Below are 21,187 nucleotides of genomic sequence, written 5' to 3'. Positions count from 1 at the left end.
GCATTTGGATTTCACCGCAAGCGCACCCAGACTGGCTATCGGTGCTTGCTGAGAACCCGGCCGCCCTCCGTCTGAGAGCGGGCCGTCGGCTCCCAAGAGGCTGCCTCTCCTCCCGCGAGAATGGCCACTTATTCCCTCATCTTTGTCGAAGCGGGGACCAGAACCACCTTTCATTGGCGCCTGCCATGCTTCAAAAAAATAAACAAACAAAACGGTGCATTTTCATTGCACAGAAGCCCTTTCCAGTTCGAGGGTGGGTTTCATCTCCAGAGGCGGAAGGGGCTGAGACAGAAGGTGGGGCAGCGGCCATGCTGGCTCCCCAGAAAGGATGCATCCTCTTAGGACTCAGCAGCCACCATGGGGAGCTGTCGCCGCCCCGTGGGTCTCAACCCTGCCGCTGGCCCTCAGCTCCACACCCGCTGAGGACTATTCATCTCGCTGCGTCTCAGCCAGCAGGGCCGCTGGAGACACGGTCCGCGGGCGAGGCTGGGCGCCTGCATTTGTGGTTTCAGCACAAGGCTCGCTGGTGCGTTCGCCGCCCCCGGGGTGGCGGCAGGGAGAGGCGCCTGTCTTCTCCTGAAAGGACTTTTTACAGGGAACAGTGACAAATTCATGACCTACGTGGCACGGAATCCACACACGCAATGATTCTGCTCGCAAGTCTTGCACTTGAGCCCCGTGATGACGCAGAGGACGACGCGGCCATGCCGGGCAGCGGGAAGCGGGTCTAGAGCTGAAACACAGACGTTCGCCTCGTGGGACAGAAAGCTCATCTCACAGCAGGTCCAACCTTCCCGTCACGAGAGAGGTCGGGTCGACTCGCTCAGTCTTCACTAGCATCACGATGCATGTTGTTGAAAGATGAAACTTGAATCCGCTTCCGTGGAAGAGGAGAATTCCTGACGAGTCAGTGAACTTCCCGACCCGCGTCTCTCTGCGGAGCCAGATCTTAACGCTTATCGAGCAGCCGCATCGTTCATCGAGGGCCCCAGCCCCCCAAGCACCCCGAGCGGCCAACACGGAGGGGCTGACGTGTGATGTCTACTCAATGCCTCCGGCCTCCCCAGACGGACCCGGCACCCTCGCCGCGGACTCTGCCCACGCTTTAAAACGGCCGAGAACTGGCCGCAGACAACATCCCACCTCAGTGAAGTGACTCGGGAGGGATTTACCTCCTGGAAGTCGTGAGGCAGAGAGAGGATCGGCCACTCCGTCAGCCGCTTCAAGGAAACCTGAAGAACCCAAAGTGGCTGCAACTAAACCTGTGTCCAGACACCACTGGCTGGTCCTGAGGCCACTATCTCGGGGCAAAGCCGCAGGAGAGGCTGACGGCGAGGTGGGGATGTCCGGACAGTGAGCGCCAGGGGTGTCCTGCACCGCGGCCCGGCACCCCCATCCCATCGGCCCATCCCTAAGACCCCCGTTGGCCAGACGCAAGCGGGAACGTCCCCCAGCCCCGCCCCCACGGGAGCAGCAGGGCAGGAGGGGCACTGACCTTTGGAGGAGCAGAAGTGCTTGCTGGGCGCGGTGAAGCCCCGGGTCCCGTGGACATTGACGGCGGCCACGCGGAACTGGTACCACCTGCTGGGCCGCAGGTCAGTCAGCTGAACACGCTCGTCTGTGGTCTGAGGAGAGACGGTGCGGGGCACAGACAACGCCCTCGTTGGGACACTGCCGTGGGTCTGTGTCAGCAGACGCTAGCTCAGCCACCCGGGTATGCCCTGGGCCTCGCCCCACCCTTCAGGACATGTGTCCTTCAGCAGGTGCAGCCCCAGGGGTGCCGCCCCCGCCAAGGGACCTCTAGGAAAGCTCTGATGGCTTAATCCAATCCTAGACGGTTCGCTGCAAAGAGTTAAAGAGCCGTGAAGTCAAAAGCTGATGACAGATGCTTGGGCTCGTTTTCAACCTGGAGGACGCACAGCAGAGGGACTTAACCAATTACACGTCTGAGCACACACACACGTGGCGCATCAGCACAGCGCAGACAAGAGAATGAAGTGTCTGCAGGTCGCGGAAAGTAAGTGTCAAAGATGATTGTGGAAGCAGGTAGGGGAACCAACACTCTTAAAGGGAAGAATATTACAAACCAAGACTCTGGGGGATTTGGGGTGTTTTTAGTAAATCATGGAACACCTGCAAGGCTGGGTCCCGTCCCTGAAGGGGGAGCGTGTTGATAAACCTTTGTCCACGAACTGTCCGAGGAAAGATCTGGATGCTGGGGGAGACCCACAGACTTTGGTCCCATTTCCTTCCACAGCTCCGGGGCATCAAACAACATCAGCGGTGTCCAGTGTCTTCTTCATGAAGCCAGGGGTGCTCTCCACAGTGCTGTGGCAGACACCCCAACTTTGTCTTGAGTTTCTGCGACTGAACACGGTGCCCCATACCCTGTCTGCTGACTGCCCAGCTCAGCCTGGCACTCGTGAGCAGAAAGGAGGGTGTGGAATTCGGCACCCCCACCCTGCAAGGTCTGCTGAAGAGGACTGTAAGGTCACGGGACTCTGCAAAGGAGCTACGTCATCCCAGAGCCAAAGGAAGACAGGACGCCCCCCAAGGCGTCTACCGTCTACCTGCCTGGCAGGGCTGGGACCAGCTTGGGGGATTTAGCTGTGAACATTGGCGCCGGCTCACAGAAAGCAGTGCACGCACACAAGGGCAGACTCCCACGCGGTCGTCATTAGCCAAAGTCGTGACAGTCAGGATCCACGAGCTTTCCTCTCTCGGAGAGAAGGGATAAAAGATGTGTTCTGATAAGCCGTTGTTTCCATAAATAATTTGGAAAATTGGGCCTCCCCTGGTGGCGCAGCAGTTGAGCGCTGGGCTGGGAAGCTGCCCGCAGCCTCTGCAGCGCCGGTTCGATCCCCGGCCGCTGGCGAGGGTCCCACATGGCGCGCAGACCTCTCCTGCTGCGCCCGCTGCTCCCCTCAGCAGTGTACTTCGGTCCTTCTGCCTGTTCTGCTCCCCGCTCTGGCTCTGGTGAATCCTCTCACCCTCCCGCGCTTCTGACTGTACCCAGTGCTTGTATACATAAATAAATAAATCTTTAAAAAAAATAATAATTTGGAAAATTCCCACCGTTCAGGGAGGACCCCAAGAGAATCCAACAGAACTTAACGCTGGACTCTGAACAACTTAGAATTTATTGAAGCAATTTCCTTCCTTCTGCTCCCTCCCCAAATTTTTTTTTTTTTTTTTTTTACAAAATACAGAAATTTGTTCGACCAGCCTTAACTTTTCTAGTGTAAGATGTGTCTTTCCATCAAACTTCTCCTTCACTTGGGGGCGTGTCAATGAGTTGAATGTTGCTCGACTTTGAGATCCTGCGACTGAGCACAACAAAGAACCGAATTGCTCTTCCAAACACCCGAACACTGAAACTCATTCCAAATAAATGTGGGAATCCTACCCTCGCAGCCAAGTGATCTGAGCAACTTAAGGTGCGATCTTTTCCCTCTGGACACACATGTGCGGAAGGCATTTTGATTCTGGAAGCGCATGAGGCAACTTCACGTTGAGAATTTATTTTTTCTAAGCCCGTGTCTTTTCTCACAGCTGGCAGTGCATTTAGCAGCTCTTAAAAAGAAAGAAAATAGTTTGCTTTTCTCATCGACAGGACAGAAGAGGAAGCCCCTCTGCAAGATAAACTCCGGAGCCCCCGCCAGGCAGCTGGCGGGTCAGTCCTGAAGCCGGCAAATCTTGGCCGAGATTTACGAGCTGGTGGCGACTTCCCGCTCGGGAGCTTTGAGGTTCGAGTCTGCGTCCAGCGCCGAAGGCCCTGGTGTGGAGCGGGGGTGTCCACACAGGAGAAAGAGAGAGGCTCGGTGTGCGGTGACCGGACTCTCCAGCGGAGGGGCTGCGTCTGGTCTGCCTCGCTGGCCTTGCTTTAGAATTTTTCTCAAACTCTCGGAGGAAGAAACTGGAACCCTCAGGTTAGAAAATGATCTTCCGTGCACATGTGCTCTCAGCAGGGTCAGCCAAGGGCAGCTCCAGGCCCCGCAGACACACTTTATTCTCATCGCTTTCACAACCCTTGGCACAAGTGGGCACGTGACACATGTCTTCTGTAAAAGTTTCCTTCTTCAGCCGGCAGTGCCCCCACTGTGTACATCGCCATTCTTGCATTTTTATTTGTTTAGCAAATGCAGGGAACCCCTGGCACTGGAACTCTCATAGCTTTGAACCCAAATAGAGGTATAAAATGTTAAACGCAAGCTGATTATAAAAATGGTAGGAGAGAGATGCTTCCCACAACTGTCATCTGACGGCTCACAAGCGTCATTCACTCAGAGTCCACGGTCACACGCTCGCTCACGGGATACTGGTAATTGCGTGCATTTGTTCAATAAACCAGGGGAATGAGGTTTATCTTTTTTTTGTCCCGGGGGAAACTGAGGTTCAGAAATATTATGTAATTTGTCTGCGGTCAAGCAGATGATGGGAGGCAGGACAAACGCGATGCCCCGAGATGTCCCATCACAGAGCTGCGGACCTGTCGCCGCCATGTCTGTCACCTGTCTGATGCCCTGTCCATGTGCAACACGCAGAGCACACATTAGGTGAGCAGGAGTCGTGGGGCTATAGTAGAGCCAAGTATTTCCTACCAGGTTTCGATGCACAATACAAATACCTCTGGCTGGCCTCTCAATGTGGACCTCCTTTGTTTTTTGGTAAAATGTAGATAATCATTTCCTTCTTGACCCATTGTTGTGAAAACCAACAAACAAAAAAAAAAAAAACAAATGGATGCAAAGGAAAAATATAATAAGGGTTTTCTTAAATATTTGTGCCAATGTGTGTATTATTTGTCCTCCTCACAGCAGCTTACAAGGAAACCTTTATTGTTTTGACTATTCCTCTTTGCAAGGGGACGCGACCGCAGCCGAGGACGCCTACCTACCTGCACAGCCGGTCCCCGCAGCGCCCAAGGACTCACCTGGGCCACCGTCTGCCAGGGCGTGGCGTCGTCTTCGCTGGGGTGGATGCCGTAGTTCCACCGTCTCTGCACCACGTAGATCACCGGCTCGATGGAAATATTGAATTTCGAGGACCACCTGATCTCCAGCTGTCCGGGCTGCAGTTCTGTAAAGCGAAGGTCTTTCCTGGGCTTGAGGGGGACACCTGCCGGACAAACGCGTCGATTAGAACCTGGCGCGGGGGCTGGAAAGGAGCAGAAGCAGGAGGAAGGCTCCAGAAGACGTCTCTGGGCTCAGGGACTCTCTCTCTGGAGGGAGACATCATAAAGCGGAGTCTCCCGTACAGTGGAGGGCTGATTTCCAAAGTCTGAGTCTTAGGGAGGCCCCCGTTGATTGCTGGGGCCCATCCCGTGTAGACTTAGGTTTGAAATCGGAAAAGGATGAGTTTATAACGCTCGGGTCTGGCCTGAGCGAGTGCCTGGCGCCCAGAGCCCCTCCCACGTGTGCATCCTCAAGTGGCTCATCACTCCGGTTTGGCTCCCCGGCAGCTCCGCGTGGCTGCCGAGCGAGATCTAGGAACCGCAGTTCAGGCTCTCAGCCGTCACGGAAAGGGAATTTTCAAACAAAGCTGTAAGAGTGACCGGAGACGGGAAAGTAAGTGAACCCGCTGGTGGCTGAGAACGGAACGCGGCGTTCAACGCCTCAAAGCCACGAGCCTCGTTCTGTGCCGAGAACGCGCTTTGGCCTAAAGCTTTGACAATTTGTTCCCAAACCTTAGCTTGGAGCCTTGTGCTTCTCTGTCCTCTCCTTGGGCTGACGCAGCGGATCCTGGAAAACGTGTGGACGCAAAGGAAGAGCCGGCACGCGACGGGGCAGGGTTTCAACTCGTTCATGCTGACCCCAGTTCACGCCAAGTCTTGCTTCGGAGCCGGCCGGCCGGGGCTCATTTAGAAGCCGCCTGGGTGGATGTGGTGCAGATGGGGGAGACCTGGTTCTGGGGCCCTGGACCGAGCAGCTGTGTCACCTACCCCCCCTCCTGTGACTTCACGACGCAGGTGGACGTAACCCCAGGCACCTGGAGCACCGGGGAGTCGGAGGGAGATGAAGCCGTTTGCTCTGGAGCTGGGACGCGAGCTCAGGACGAGCTTCTCCAGATCAAATGCGTCTCCCCCGACAACCTGACAACCCCGTTGGCAGAGCTGAGGGGTCTTAGGACCTTTCTGACGTGCTCCTGGACCTCCTGAGATTGTGTTCCGCCACGCGGGGCGATTCCGGCAAGTCCTGCATCCCCGTCTCTATGGTGACTGTGTCCGGGCACCGTCGGGACCGGCACACTCAGGTCCCAAACATGCTCCCGACGGGCCTGCACGAACAGCCTCTGATGGAGCAGGTGTCGCTGCAGCGGCTACCTGGGTCCCTTCTCCAGTGCCCGCCGAGGGACGGGTCACAACGCCGAACGCTCAATGAATGTTTCCCGCAGGAAGGGCCTACTCCAGTCTTGTTCCCTCAAGACAGCCGCTGAGCAGACGGGGGCTCCCGGGGCATTCTGCCCACCGCCGTGACCGTGGCAACCCCCTCCGCTTGAACCCCGTAGGGGAGAGAGGAGGCCGAGCGCAGGTATCTCCACCACATGCGCCTCCAAGGGCACACGCGTGTTCTTCCCCATCAACGCTAGTCGAACATTTACTCTCACTCTTTTTTTTTTAAATTTTTTTTGTGTGTAGAAGAGCTGGGGTGCAGGCCAGAGGTGTGTGTGTGGGGGGTGAGGATTCCCCAGAGGCAGAGTGGGGAGCACAACAGGTGGAGCCACTGAAATCCACTGCTGAGGGGAGCAGCCGGGAGCCAGGAGAGGTCTGCTGCGCCCCGGGGGTTTCTTCCTGGCAGGCCGGGGATCGAACTCAGGCCGCTGTGGCGACAAAGCTGAGACTCAACCCCAAGGCCACCAGGGAGGCCCTACCCTCACTTTCTAAAAAGAAAAACCATATTTAAAAAATGTTAAGAAAAATAGTATTAAAAAAAAATGTGAGGAGCTGGAATCTTTTACGGCATGGAGAACGGACACTTCTGCCTATTCCTCAGCTGGCGGAAGCTGCAGAGTTCCTCAGGGATCAGCTTTAATCCATAAGCAGCTCTTTCTTCACTTCAGGTGAATCCAAGAAGGCACCAAATTCGCTGAGAGTGCTGATACCCGAGCAGGACAAAGGGAGCATTTCCTGTCCCTCTAGATTCAAGATGGGCGGGCAGGCGGTGGACAAATACTTCTGCCGATTCGGGAAGAGAGGGGAGCCTTTGATCCATCAAGAGAGCAAATCGCCGGCTTGCTTGGTGCGCGGAGGAGGGGAGATGACAGTCCGTTCTTTCTACTCACGCGGCTCATTCTCGGAGCCTCCCAGCCCACCTTCCCCTCCGCTCCCCCAGGTATAATCCCCACATCAATCTCCAGCTGCTGAAGTAACCTGAGCTGCTCAGAAGCCAACCCCGGCCCCCAGCCCCCACCTAGGAGGTATTTTTAATCTCCAACGTCATTCAACTACTCAAAGTTTTAATCCGACAGGAGGAGTACCAGGGCGATGTCAGTTCAAATTTCTTCCTTTAGAAATCTCTGGCATTTGATGCACGATCTTCTTCTGATTTGCATGCGGGGAAACGCGGCATCTGCTGTACATCAGGCCCTGCCGGCGCCCTTGATTGGAAGGAACTCGGCACTCGCAGTAATTGTGTGCAGGTGGGCTGAGCACCCCACCCCTGACCTGCACCCCCTCCCGGCCGAGTCTGCTCCGCTTGACCCGCACATCCCACTCACACAGCCAGATGTGCTCGCAGCGCTGCCGCAGACAGCTCTGTGATGCCGATGGTGCCTGTTCCCTTCTAATTATCTTGAGCAAATGAGTCATGTGAAATCGAAACTTCTTTTATGCAGAAATCCAAAAGACGCCTTGCCGTGACATCTCCCGGCATGTGACAACGTCGGTCCCTCTCTCTTTACAATGCAATGCGTGTTTTGGCAAAACCAAAGGAACAGAAACCTGGGCTTCAAAAAACATGGAAAATACACTCTCCGTGTTCAGGGCTGGCTGCCGGGGTCAGGGTCAGTTTGGGTCATTCATGTGACAATAGCTACAAGCCCAAACGTCGTGAAAACTTGAAGACGGGGTCTCCGAGAGCTCAACAACCAGCCAGGGCTCCCCAAAGCTCATGGGCAGGAAGGAATTTGCTTCCATCACAGCAGGTGCTGGCCCTGTGCTGGAAACGCTAAGAACTGATTGTGGAAGGCGTCCTGAGTCCACCTTTGCAGTCCTGAAATTTAATATTTCAGATGTTAAGATATTCACGGAGACAGTGAATTGTGTCAGATCTTTTGTGTTTCTACATGTACAGCTTTTGTTTTAATGACCCCAATAAGCAACACAAAGAAAGCTAGGACAGGGGATGGGACATGCAATTTAAATGCAAACGTCAAGAAAGCCAGCTGCCCCTTCATCTGGGGGTGTGTTTGATGCCCAGATAGATCGGAGTCATACTTACTCGAAGCCTGTGCCCAGGATGGACCATAACTGACGCCAGGCTCTCAATACCCCTCTGAAACGTTCCTTAAATGCCAGTTGAACAGAAATGTACTGGGACTTGCAGACACCGTGACTTCAATGTTGCAGGGTGAGGTAAAAGGTATCAGGCTTTTCTGCCCTCCCGCCATCAGGAGAGATGACGGAACCCTGCGGTCCTGAGTGCATGCCTGATGGCAGCACCTGGAGTAGGGTGTGGGCCTAGGTAGATGGGATTCACCTGGGCTGAGACTGGGCTTTTAAGAGGGTGTCATGGGGACGCCAGCAGAAGCCAAGAGAGGAGCAGCAGAAGCCGAGAGACAGAGAAGGCCGGAGAGCCCAGATAGAGTGAAGAACTGCTGGGGGCTGGGGAGGCCTGCAGCCTCCCGGCCCCCCAGCTCCCCTGCCTGCCATATGCCTGGTGAACCCCAATAAAAGACCTGCAAAAAACCACTGAGGGGCCTCCCCGGTGGCGCAGCGGTTGAGCGCTGGGTTGCGAAACTGCCCGCGGCCTCTGCGGCGCCGGTTCGATCCCCGGCTGCTCCCCGGCCACCGGAGGAGGGTCCCGCATGGCGCGCAGACCTCTCCTGCCGCCCGCTGCTCCCCTCAGCAGTGTCCTTCGGTCCTTCTGCCTGCTCTGCTCCCCGCTCTGGCTCTGGTGAATTCTCTCACCCTCCCGCGCTTCTGACTGTACCCAGTGCATGTACAAACAAACAAACAAATAAATAAATAAAAATACATGCCTCTTTAAAAAAAAAAAAAAAAAAAAAAAAAAAAAAAAAACCACTGAGGACTCTGACTCCTCCTTTACCTGGTCTGCTGGATCTTAGAAAACCTGCACTGTGGCCAGTCCTGACCCTATAAATGTCTTTTACATTAAAATAGGAGGAAAATTGAGAAAGTGCTTGCCAGCATTTCTCTAGAGTGACTACCTGGGAGATAATCAATGAGTGAGGGCCAGAGGAGGAATTTAGGGTGTCCGTCCTGGTGCCACAGAATGGGGCTCTTCCTAATATCCTTTCTACATCTAATTCAAACACGTCAACTTTATACACGAGCTGGCCATTAAGTTCAATGGGAAAAATTGCATGTTGTTCCATAAGGCCAAGCAACTGAGAAGTCAGTGATCTCGGTAAGCCAAAAATAGTAGCTACTGATACATGTTTTAATTGATCTACAATAGAAACAATCGCTAAGTCAGCAGTAGCAGATTAAAAAACATTAGCAAAGACCCGAGAGGCAGAGAGGGCAGCAATTATTCACATCATTTGTCTGGGGCCTTGATCCGGAGATTTGATGTTGAGAAGGAAACCTGGTAGCACAAAGATGACCCACGGCCGCATCCAGAGACTCGACAGGTCCAAAACTAGCCCCTCCTGGTTCCACACGCTACCTTATTTGCCAAACCAGGACAGGGAAGCCAGCCTTCCTTGAGGGGCTTGAAGAAAGCAAGCGGACGATGACACACACACACCGTGTAGTATTTATACACATACATGTGGACGCAGTTACATGTAACAGAGACGTGTGTATGCTTCTGTCAAAACAACGACATGCAGACATCATGTTCCGTGTGGGGTTTGCTTTCTCTGAACCGCTCTCCCGGCCCCAAATCGAAGCAAACAGCTACTTGAGGAAAAGAGAGAGTTTGACACTTCCCAAGGAGATCCGTCCGCACAGCAGTCCAGCAAGGATTTCCACTGCAGGAGTCATTTGGTTAGTGCTCCCCGACACCGGCCTTCCGACCCCACGCCCGGCATTCCCGGTCCAGCAGGCACACCTGAAACTCGGACTCTTCACTGCTTTTCTATACAAATAATATTTTCATTTATAGTCCCTGTTTATATGCCCAGCTTCTCCCACACTGAAGGTTTTGCAAGTGGCTTTCCAGGCATGATGGTGAAAGCACCCTCTTTTTTGTGGGTCGATGCTGTTGACCTCCACAGCAAACGATCCACCATCTCAGAAAAGGTTTCCTACTAATCGGCTTTTAAAAATTCAGCAGTTTCGGGATTTTACGAGTGGCTTTATGTAGTTGATACCAAAGCGAATGAAAACAATGAATCCTTTGATCCATTTAGAGAACAAAAGTCACTTGATAGGAAGAGGAAAACAGCAGTTATTTCAATAGTAATATGTATGCCAGTTTTCCCAGGATTCTAGGCAAAAAAGGTAAACTGAGGAGAATAATCCCCAGGGATGATGAACTGCCAGGAGACGGGACATGCAGGAGGGTGAGAACACAGTGATGGAGATCAGACCATTCAAAATCAGCACTGCTGGTGATTATTATTTCAGGCAGAGTTTTTAAAAATGACTATTTAGGAATAACATCTATTTGACGTGTGCAAGTAGCAGAGAGAGGGAGACAGACAGAGCGAACACAGCTGGGCTCCACCTCCCGAGGTCCACACACAACAGCTTGGCATCAAGAAGCTCCGTCTCATTTACAGGACACACATGGATGCGGAGACCGGTCAGTGCCCCGCTGGGTAAACCGAGGCCCGTCTGCTGGGAGAGGCACAGCCTCTATCTAGGTCTCACGATGGTCATCAAAATATCTCAAGGCCACCAGGGCCCTAACAGGGCTTCCCTGTCCTGGTTTGGCAAATAAGTTAGCGCTCCCCGAGGCCACAGAAACCCCCGTGATTTCAAGTGTCCCCGCCCCCAGCCTACTTTTCCATGACGTAAATCTCCCCGGCATCTCACTGAGCCTCCCTGGAGAAAAACCATCCAACCCGCTAATGGTAAAACAATGGACCTGATGGTCTCCTGGGGCTGCTTTCCATGCAGACGCCCAGTCCAGGTGCTGGCCGAGGCGGCCCCTGTGCTGGCCCGCGGGGAGGCCCTGGCCCGGGGCGCCTTACCTTTGTACAGCGTCTTGGGCAGCTGGCAGGTGTGGCCGCAGCCGTTGGAGCAGCACTTCTTCACGCCCGCGCACTCGCTGTCCACCTCGCAGCTCTCCACGCAGGCGGCCGCGAAGCCGCTGGCCTTCTCGGGGCCCGGGCACTCGCCCTGCTTCACCGACAGGATGTACTTGAGGAACTCGCAGCTGGTCACACACTCGTAGTTCTTCTTGGGGAACAGAGGCTGGGGGAGAGCAGGCGTGAGCTGTGTGAGCGTCCTGGCCTGCTGCCCGGGCTGGGGCGCAGGTCACAACAGCCCCGCAGGTCCCCCACCCCGGCGGCTGCAAATAAACAGACTTGCTTTCGTTCCCCCAAAGAGGGGCGGTTTGTGCCCCGTCCCTACCGGAGCAGGACCCACGAGTTCTGACTCTGCGTGGCCTGCAAGGCAGGTGGACAGTCACGCCCCGCAGAGGCTGCCACCCCCGTGCAGGGTGCCGCCAGGTAATTGGTGACCTCCATCTGGGGGCCTCAGGATGTTCCTCATGGAGGCCTGGAGATGGCACTCCACACCTGGTGGCACCTGGTGACACCTGCACTACCTGCAACACCTGGAGCACACCTGGGAGACCTGCCCATGTGCTGCCTGTTGTGCTCGGTCAGATGGTGCTCTCTGGTGACACCGATGGCTACCTGTAACACCTAGCAACACCTGGTCACACCTGGACAAGCCCAGGTAAGGCCTGCCCCCATGGCTGCTCAGTCAGGACCGTGGCCTCTAGCAGCTGGTGACACCTGCCAGCCACATCTCTCTGCTGCTCACTGCCCACGGGGTCTGACCCCGCACGCAGGCAGGAGACACCAGGGAGCCTGGCCAGGGCAGGGTTACTGGAGGTCGAGGCTGCTCACCTGAGCGTATTTAAACAAGGGTCAAGGTGTGCTAAGGACAGGAAGAGAGGGGGGAGCAGAGAGGAAGCACCAATGTCTGTGCCAGTTCCCCAGAGTCTCCTGTTTAAGCCCCCAGAGTCTCAGGTCCCTCCCCCGCAGAAACTGCTCTCTCAAGGAGGAATGTGGAGGAACGAAATACAGGATCGGGGGAAAAAAGTAATTATAATAAATTAAAAATCAAAATCAACAGGCAACTATACATCAGAGGCATTCTGCCCGGGACGGGGAGGGTCAAAACAGGGGCGGGGTGAGCCCAGGGGACAGCGGTGGTCGTCACGGGGGACTTGGCGGGGAATTTCGCGGGGACGGCACCTGCAAGGAGCAAGCAGACTCTGCAAAAAGGAAGAAGGATGTAAAATATACGTACAAGAAGAGAAAGAAACAGCTCTCTTGAGCTCCTCCTGGTCTTTCCCCCAACACTGTTGAATTAAAAACCCACGTGAGTAAAGAAGGCAAATACTAAGTGTATTTTTACCACAATTTTTAAAATGTCCCTGCGAGAACTAGAAATTGTTCCTATCCCGTGTGGATTCACGCAACCTCAGTGAAGGTTGTTCTCCAGCAGACCAGGCTGCGTCGCCAGCTTATTGATTTGCTGCCCAGCCGGCCCCAATCCCCTTGACAGTGAAATCGAAGGAAGGGTCTCCCCCTCTGAGATGAATCGAGAAAAGGGGAAAGCTGGGAAACACGACTGGAAAAGGCAATTTCCAGGTTCGGATTAGAATTGTGGATGCCAGACAAAGATGACTTAATTAGACATAAAATTTGGAAGTCCTACGAATTGGCTCCATGACAAGCGTCTCCATTTAAGAACTTTGCAGGTGAAGTTGAGAGAAAGGGCCTCATTTCAGTGTAGAATTACCACACACTTGCTGCTTGTTCATCTAAAAAACAAGCACCTTTCTAAACATTTGAAGCATCATCAACTCTCAAGCCTTTCTCTTGGATTCAATTTCACAGCTCATTTTACGGGAGAGGTGTTTTCCTCGGTTGGCTTTTGAAGTTGCAAACTTAGGCCCAGACCTAAGTCAGTCATCAAAGAGGGACGGTGGCGATGTGTAACGAGGAAATGCGTGCGTTCTGTGAGTTGAAAGAAAATATTCATGACTGAAATCATGAGCCCTGCCCAGGTAGGAGTCACTGCATGGAGTCTGGCTAGTGTTGTCTGCTGCTTGGGAATCCGTGGCTTCACCTGCACCAGGTATCTGAGCTAAGACTCCTTCCCGTAGGAGAACAAGGTATAACAGGAGAAACGGGAGGAAGTGGAGCCTTTTTCCTTCCCCTACCTCTGCCAGCTTAAGCCTCACCACTTCAAAATCCTTCTGCTATTGTGACAAAATTCTCAAAGACTCAAGGAATGAAATCTGGCTCTGCTGGGTTATACCAAACCCATGTTTTTCTAAGAGGCTCTTCACAGCAGTTCAAAAACTTAGACTGAGGAAAAATGTGGATTTGGTCCAATAATCTTCCGGGAGTTGTGTTTCCCTGTTCTATGGTTTCTATGCAATGAAGGCACATCTCAATGCTGTCCCTCATTTCTCTAGGACAATTATTCTGGTTTGGGTTGAAAAGTAATACTGGTCTGACTCTTCACCGAAGGGTTTATGGTATTTGTGCTCAAGGTCCTTCTCCATGTTCAGCATCACAGCTTCATCATAATTTACCAGGTGAATGGAATGAGGACAACAATGTGTACAGGTCAGGGAAAATGTGGGGATGGCGGTAACCATCTTGAGAAAATGTGTGAGCTCTTCCTGCTCCTGGCAATAGAGAGAAGTGCGACTTTGAATACAGAATCATCTGAAGCGTGTTCTTCCTCAGCACCATTGCCAGCACCACCACCATTACTATCACCACCATCATAACCACCACAACCTTCATCAACAAGGCCACTCCCATCACCATCATCACCACGAACACCACCACCATCATCATCGTCGTCATCACCATCATCACCATCAATACCGTCATCACAATCATCATCATCACCATCATCAACAACCACCACCATCATCAACACCACTACCATCATGATCATCACCATCAACACCAGTATCATCACCATTATCACCACCATGACCATCATCACCACCAACACCATTATCATCACCATCATCATAATCATCACCACCATCACCACCAAAACACCAGCATCATCAACACCACTCCCATCATCACCACCATCACCATCATCACCATCAATACCGTCATCACAATCATCATCATCACCATCATCAACAACCACCACCATCATCAACACCACTACCATCATGATCATCACCATCAACACCAGTATCATCACCATTATCACCACCATGACCATCATCACCACCAACACCATTATCATCACCATCATCATAATCATCACCACCATCACCACCAAAACACCAGCATCATCAACACCACTCCCATCATCACCACCATCACCATCACCATCATCATCACCATCATCACCATCAATACCGTCATCACAATCATCATCACCCACCATCATCAACAACACCACCACTACCATCATGATTATCACCATCAACACCAGCATCATCACCATTATCAACACCATGACCATGATCACCACCAACACCACTATCATCACCATCATCCTCACAATCACCATCACCACCACTATCACCACCAAAGCATCATCCACCACCATCACTACTGTCCCCACTATTGCCATGATCACCACCACCACCATTACAATTAAAAAAATGATGATGTTTACTAATGTGGGTCTACAACTCTATAGACTAAATGTCTCATTAGGAATTCCTAAGCAGCTGTAGGTTAGCTATGTTAACTCTCCCCTGCAGAGAGAACTGTGGCTACTTGTGGATGGTAGGAAGGACCTGTCATCACAATTTGGTTTTACTCACCTAGGTAGTTTGTTACATTCGTCTTTAAAGATTTTATAAAAAAAAAAAAATAAAGATGCCATTGAAAATAAATGGTCAGTTTCATCTCTCAAAGAAGGCCCCTAAATACCTAATACTAAAAGGATGAAATAGAAAAGAACGCTTTCTCGGTTGACATGTTTCTAATTTATGCCTGGAAATGCAATTATCATTTGTTTGGAAATGCCATTATGCCTACGAATTAATTAGATGTGATTGCAATTAATTTGGTTCCCAGGCAAATGCTGACCTTCGTCATGAATAATAAAGAATTAGGAGAAAACCGGAAACATGAGAAGTAGGAAGGTGGTTTTCCTATGATTCCATGCCCCGCTTATTCAATTACAGTCATCCTGTATCCTCTTGACTTCCTTTTCCTTGTCCTGTTTTTCTGCTCATTTTGAGTATATGATTAATCCTCGGGTGTGTAATTAATTCCAGAATCCAAAAACTGCTGAAGAGTCAGGGTTTTCATTGGTTTAACCACCTATTCAGTTCTTGCACTGGGCTCACGGGGGCCCTGGACATGCCTAGCATGTCACCATCTTAAAGGCAGGCGCAGGGAGACATGGATGTCCCATCCGGTAAAAAAAAAAAAGTCATATAAGGAGAAAGAAGACTTTGAAGACAAGCCATCAACACTGAGGATGAGTTCTGTGGTTAAGGACAGAGGAATATTCTAGAAAGGACTGCAAGCAGCCGGGAAGCTCATTCAGCAGCTGTATGATTTCAGGACAACGTGAATTGCGCAAGTCTGTTTCTTCAGCTCTATCAAGAGGCTTAGTAATTGTGACCGTTGTATAATATTACCCTAAGCATGAAATCAAATCAAGTACGTAAAACGTTTAGCACAGATCCTGGCTTACAGCAAAGCTGAAGTTGATGATGGCCAATAATATCAGTATCAAAACTTTTAAACATAGTTCTAGAAATCCTAAAAAAAAAAAAAAAGTGAAACAAAATCCAATTATCGACGGTCTAAAATCATCTATTTTAAAAACGAACACATTCTGAACTTGTCAAATGTGGTTATCTACGCTTTGATTTCTAAGTTGACGTTTCCAATAGGTTTGCAGCTTGGAGGATTTGCAAACACGGCCCAGCCCTGCAAAATCATCATGCCCATCCCAGTGATGAGAATCGCAGTCTAGAAAACACGGAGCCTTTCAACTTCACAGATATTATGTGTCTGCACCCGATTCCCACTGGGCTCTCCACCCAGTCGTCTGACACCAGCTGGACGCCCTGGAACTCTACACAGTGCTGACGCTCTTGGACCCAGTTCTGGCTCCGAGCTCCTGCAGAGATCAGGCCCCGCCGTCCTGGGGCTTAGCCTCCTAAGACTGCTCCTCCCACCTCAGAGGCCAGTCCAGGGCAGCTCACGGAACTCAAGCTTCCCTGCCCTCTCCAGTACCCCCAAGCCCCACTTGCTCCCCACTGTGGGTTTTAAGGAGGCTCCCTTCCCATAGGAGGGTGAACCCACTGGCCATGTGAGATGGTAGTCACTGTCCACGCCTCTCCTCTGGGCAGAGGACAGGAGCGTGGGCTGGGGGAGGAATAAAAAGTCAGCCCCTTTAATCTCAGGCTCCATGGACAGTCTCTGCATTCACATGAAAAAAGACTCTCTCTCTCTCGGGCTCCTCACTTTAGAAATTGCAAGGGTTTAGGAGCCAGGAGCCAAGAGCAAATGTCTGCTTTGTACTATAAATCCCTTCACCCCGAAGTCTTCCAGCCCTTCTTTCTTTGCTGATGGACAACTTTGAGGCGATCACCCACTTTTAGACAAACTGGGGCATTGCAAAGTGAAAGAAAAATCTGTGTCAAGGGAATGTTATGTCCTGATCATGAGCGTGCAAGGGAAGTTACCAACACCCCAAGTCAGGAGAGAGGGTGGGTGTGGGGGAGTTTGTCTCCCAGGAAACACTGGGCAAAGTCTAGAGAGCTTTCAGTCCTGACGACTGGGACAAGAAGGTCACAGGCATCTGCCCCCCAAAAACCTATCCCGTGTTATTAACCAACGTTCCCTCAAATGAGAGAAAAAATGCTGAAGCAGGGATTAGTAATTTTGGGGGTCCAGTCTATTTCAACCCAATAGCAGACATTTATTGCCCCCCAAAAAATACACTTATCAGAACAATCAAAGCAGCTCAAATGAAACAGGGAGGCTTGGGGTGTTCGACCAGGGGTGAGGGCCCCCCACAAGGTCCATCCCATTGCCTGCATCTGCTCTTCCGCCTCTGAGGTTTCAATTAACCTTTCCTGCCCACGCTGCTCACAATCTATCCACACGAGTCCCACTTGGATAAACCCGACGTGGTCCAGAAGACCTGGGAGTTATTTCAGAGAGAGCGGCCGTGACAGAGGCGTCTGGCACGTTTGAACTTTCCGGGAGAAAGGTTTCCTGTCCAGGAGAAGGAAGGTGTCCTCTGCCTTCTCGGGCATGAGGCGTGAGAGAGATGAGCCCGGAGTCACGGAGGGGGAGAGATGACATGATTACCAGAGCAAGCGCCGAGCGGCCCGAGACTCCGAGGCAGCTGAGCCACAGGCCACACGGTCAGCAGAATCCACGCGAAAAAGTGCCTCGAGTCGTCCGCTTGGCTGGCTGTTTCTGAGCCTCTGCTCTTTCCTACGTGCCAAAGGGCTGAGATCCCTTCTTTTAAAATTTTAACATTTCTATTAAATATTAACATTATTCTATATTCAACATCAAGAATTTGTATGTTTCCATCTTGTGGCTGTTTTCGATGGACAAAGAGAGCAGAGATGTCTCCTCAGCACTGCAGTCTAAAAGTTTATACGTCTATAGCCTTCCTCGCCATCATCCATTCACACGCTGTTGGTTTTATCTGATGTTTCTATTGCATCTATTTGCACTGCATCACGATAGAGCCTGAGTTTCACCTGTGCATCCTGAAGCATAGACCTGTGTGTGGATGGCACAGACACCACTGCTCAAAGTCCAAGTTCTCTCCTGGTATCTGCTTTCCACATCAAACGCAGCCTAGGGCAGCCCTGTGGACTGAGGCCCTGGAGTAATCGCCTCCTCTTGTGTGTGCCTGGCCATGGGGTGGGGCACATGTGACTCCCTTCTCGCCAATAGAACAGGTGCAGGTGAGCAGATGCTGTTTTGTAGGACTGTCTGTCTGCACTAGAGGCCCGGCGTCTCCTATTGTCCTATGTGGGACCTCCCCGACAAGGCCCAGAACTGGCCCAGGACTGCAAGCAACTCCTAGGAGCCAAGAGTGGACTCCAGCTCATGGCCAGCAAGACAACCTGAGTCTAGCAACCACCGCCAGGAAGCAGAGTTTTTGAAAATCGGCCTGAGCTCAGCAGCAGACTCTCCCCAGTCGGTCCCCCAGATGAGGACACAGCCCCGGTGACCTGTGACTTCAGCCTTGCGAGGCCTCGAGGCAGAGAAGGCACTTCGCCGAGGCCTAAGCCACTGTGAGCTCACTAAGGTGTGCTCCCTTGGCCATCCAGTGTGGGGTGACCGCCAGGCAGCCACAGGTCACCCTTACCTATGAGCTATGCAGGAGCTAATCAGGTGACTACTGGTCTGCAGCCACTGATGTGTAAAGGACATCAGGTTTAATACCACGGACGGCTGGGACTGGGTCCCCAAAGAAGACGAATATTTTGAAAAAACAGTGGATAACGTGCCAGCTCCCTTGAGTGAGGGCTGTGAAGGCCTGACTTATGGTGCCCTGTATCAGACATGGGGGAATGTTGGGGTGGCGACAGTAGGCCCCCTTCCCAGGCACCTACTCTTCTAAGCGTAGGTGGTAACAGTTCATTCCCTTCGGTGTGATTAGCTAACAACGGAAGCGCTGGACGGCCGGGTTCAAGGACACACAGTTGCTTTCTTTAGGCAGAGAGTCTCTCTCTTTCCCGCTCTCACACACACACACAGAACGAGACCGAGCTCTCCGTGCTGCACAGGAATATACAGGTGCCTTTATGCAAGCCACCCCCCAGCACAGCGTCGAGCACACGTGGACTCACCTCGCAGAAGCTCTGACACTGTGGCTTCCGGAGGTCCCAGGATTCCTTGCACGGCTCCAGACACTGGGAGAGAGAAACATCAGAAATCATTAAACCTCAATCCACCCCACAGCTGTCCGGAAGGTGATAAGCACAATGGGAGAGGCTCACCAGCATTCTCACAAGGGAGAGGCAGGTCGGAACCACAATGACTCTTCTGCTGTGCAGAAGCTTTTCAGTTTGATGCACTCCCAGATGTTTATCTTTTCCTTGGCTTTCTTGGCTTTGGGTGATGAGTCTTTAAAGGTGTTACTGAGAGGTATGTCTTTAGTCTTTGACCTGCATTTTGTTCTATATATTTTATGGTTTCAGGTCTTATGTCCAGGTCTTTTATCCATTTTGAGTTGATTTTTGTGCATGGTGAGGGGTAGTGCTCGAGTTTCATTCTTTTGCATGTGGAGGTCCAGTTTTCCCAGCACCATTTATTGAACAAACTGTCCTTGTTTCATTACCCCTGTGTTTACTGCAGCACTATTTACAGTAAAATAGTTTCTAGGTAAAACCTGGAAATAATCCACATGCCCCAAAATAGAGGACTGGATCAAGCAGATGTGGTCTCTATACACAATGGAATACTACACAGCCATCAAAAAGATAAGTGCATGCCGTTCGCAGCAATGTGGATGGAGCTAGAAGGAATGATGCTCAGTGAAGTAAGCCAGAAGGAAAAAGAAAAATATCAGATGGTTTCACTTATAGCAAGAATATAGCGGAACCAAATAAGACTCGGGGGAAAAATAATCACAATACAAAACACAACAAAAACAAACAGACAATTATAAACCAGAGACATCCTGCAGGGGAGGAGGCGGGAGAGGGATCAGAGAGAGGGAAGGAGGAGCACCGGGGACTGAGGTGATGGTGCACGGGTGCACTGAGGAAGGAAATTCTCTGGGGACGACACCTGAGGGGGTGGGAGAAGCAAACACTGTTTAAAAATGAACAATAATGTAAAAAATATACAAAAAATAATAATAAAAATTAAAAAAAGAACCACGATGACATACCACCTCACGCCCATTTGCATGGGCCCTATTAAAAAGACCCCCAAGCACAGGTGCTGGAGGGGAGCCCTGGGCACTGCTGGTGGGAACTGGCACAGCCAGCCTGGACAGCGGCCCGGGAATAATAAACTGAAATCGGAATTCCCCGCGACCCAGCAGCCCCACGCTTGGGCGTCCGGCCAGAACACGAGCTGTCGACTCAGAAGTCTGTGTCACATGCTGACGGCAGCTCTGGCCCCGGCGGCAGGGACAGCACGAGCCCCCAGTATAAAGGGCTCGATCGAGACACGGCCGATCCCCAGTAGGGGACCCGCTCAGCCATAGGGCCGGGCAGGATGCTGCCACTCAGAGCGAGATGGAAGGAGCTCGAGGGGGTCCGAGCAGAAAGCAAGTCAGGACGACAAGGATAAATAGCCAACGTCTATGTAGGGGAGGAGTCAACACGGCAGCTTCCTCCCGACGCTGCAGACACTGGGATCTCTGGGGTTACAGGGCGAGAGAGGCGAGCAGGGGCCAGAGGGGCACAGTGGCCGGGAGGCGAGGGGAGAGAGCAGAACCAAAAGGTGTGGCAGCACCTGCTCCTCGGAGCTCGCCTCTCGTGTTTCAAAGACCTGGTCCTGAGCCCCGAAAGCTTCGAGGTGAGGCACAAGCCCTGGGCCTCATTGCTCTCGAGTCTGCTGCATGGGAGCAACCGGGACTCTGGGAAACACCTCAGGAGCCCACCCAGGTGGAGAAGGGCCCTCTGACACAGCAAGAGCACCCCACAAGAACCGGGGTGCACCCCGGACACGGAGCTTCCAAGTCAAGTCTCGGGAAACACCGAGCATTAACTGCAAATAAAAACGGCCCAGGGGCACGCAGCTAACAGGCCTCATAACCATTTCCAATAAGCACCGGCCTGCGGCGTCGCGAGGTGCCCCTCCACCTGCTCTTCACAGCGAGATTTAAGTGAATCGTCCTCTGAGACAGCTACCTGGCAAGAAGGGGGATAGACCTCTGGGG

The 21,187-nt window shown here is 52.2% G+C and overlaps 1 protein-coding gene across 2 annotated transcripts in view; it reads right to left on the bottom strand.

The window, feature by feature from the left end:
• Nucleotides 1-21,187, bottom strand: part of ANOS1 (anosmin 1) — a 254,317-nt gene that overhangs the window by 18,335 nt on the left and 214,795 nt on the right. For both annotated transcript variants that reach the window (XM_054695862.1, XM_037512734.1), the window contains 4 exons: nt 19,143-19,205; nt 11,323-11,545; nt 4,934-5,118; nt 1,496-1,625 (listed from right to left, as the gene is read on the bottom strand). In XM_054695862.1, coding sequence (XP_054551837.1) covers nt 1,496-1,625; nt 4,934-5,118; nt 11,323-11,545; nt 19,143-19,205 — 601 coding nt within the window. The remainder of the gene's footprint in view (nt 1-1,495; nt 1,626-4,933; nt 5,119-11,322; nt 11,546-19,142; nt 19,206-21,187) is intronic.

This window comes from Talpa occidentalis, unplaced genomic scaffold (genome assembly GCF_014898055.3).
Source record: "Talpa occidentalis isolate TD23 unplaced genomic scaffold, MPIMG_talOcc4v2.1 talOcc4.15, whole genome shotgun sequence".
Taxonomy (NCBI): Eukaryota; Metazoa; Chordata; class Mammalia; order Eulipotyphla; family Talpidae; genus Talpa; species Talpa occidentalis.
The sequence above is the reverse complement of the archived record's forward strand: the minus strand, read 5'-3'. Positions and strand labels throughout refer to the sequence as shown.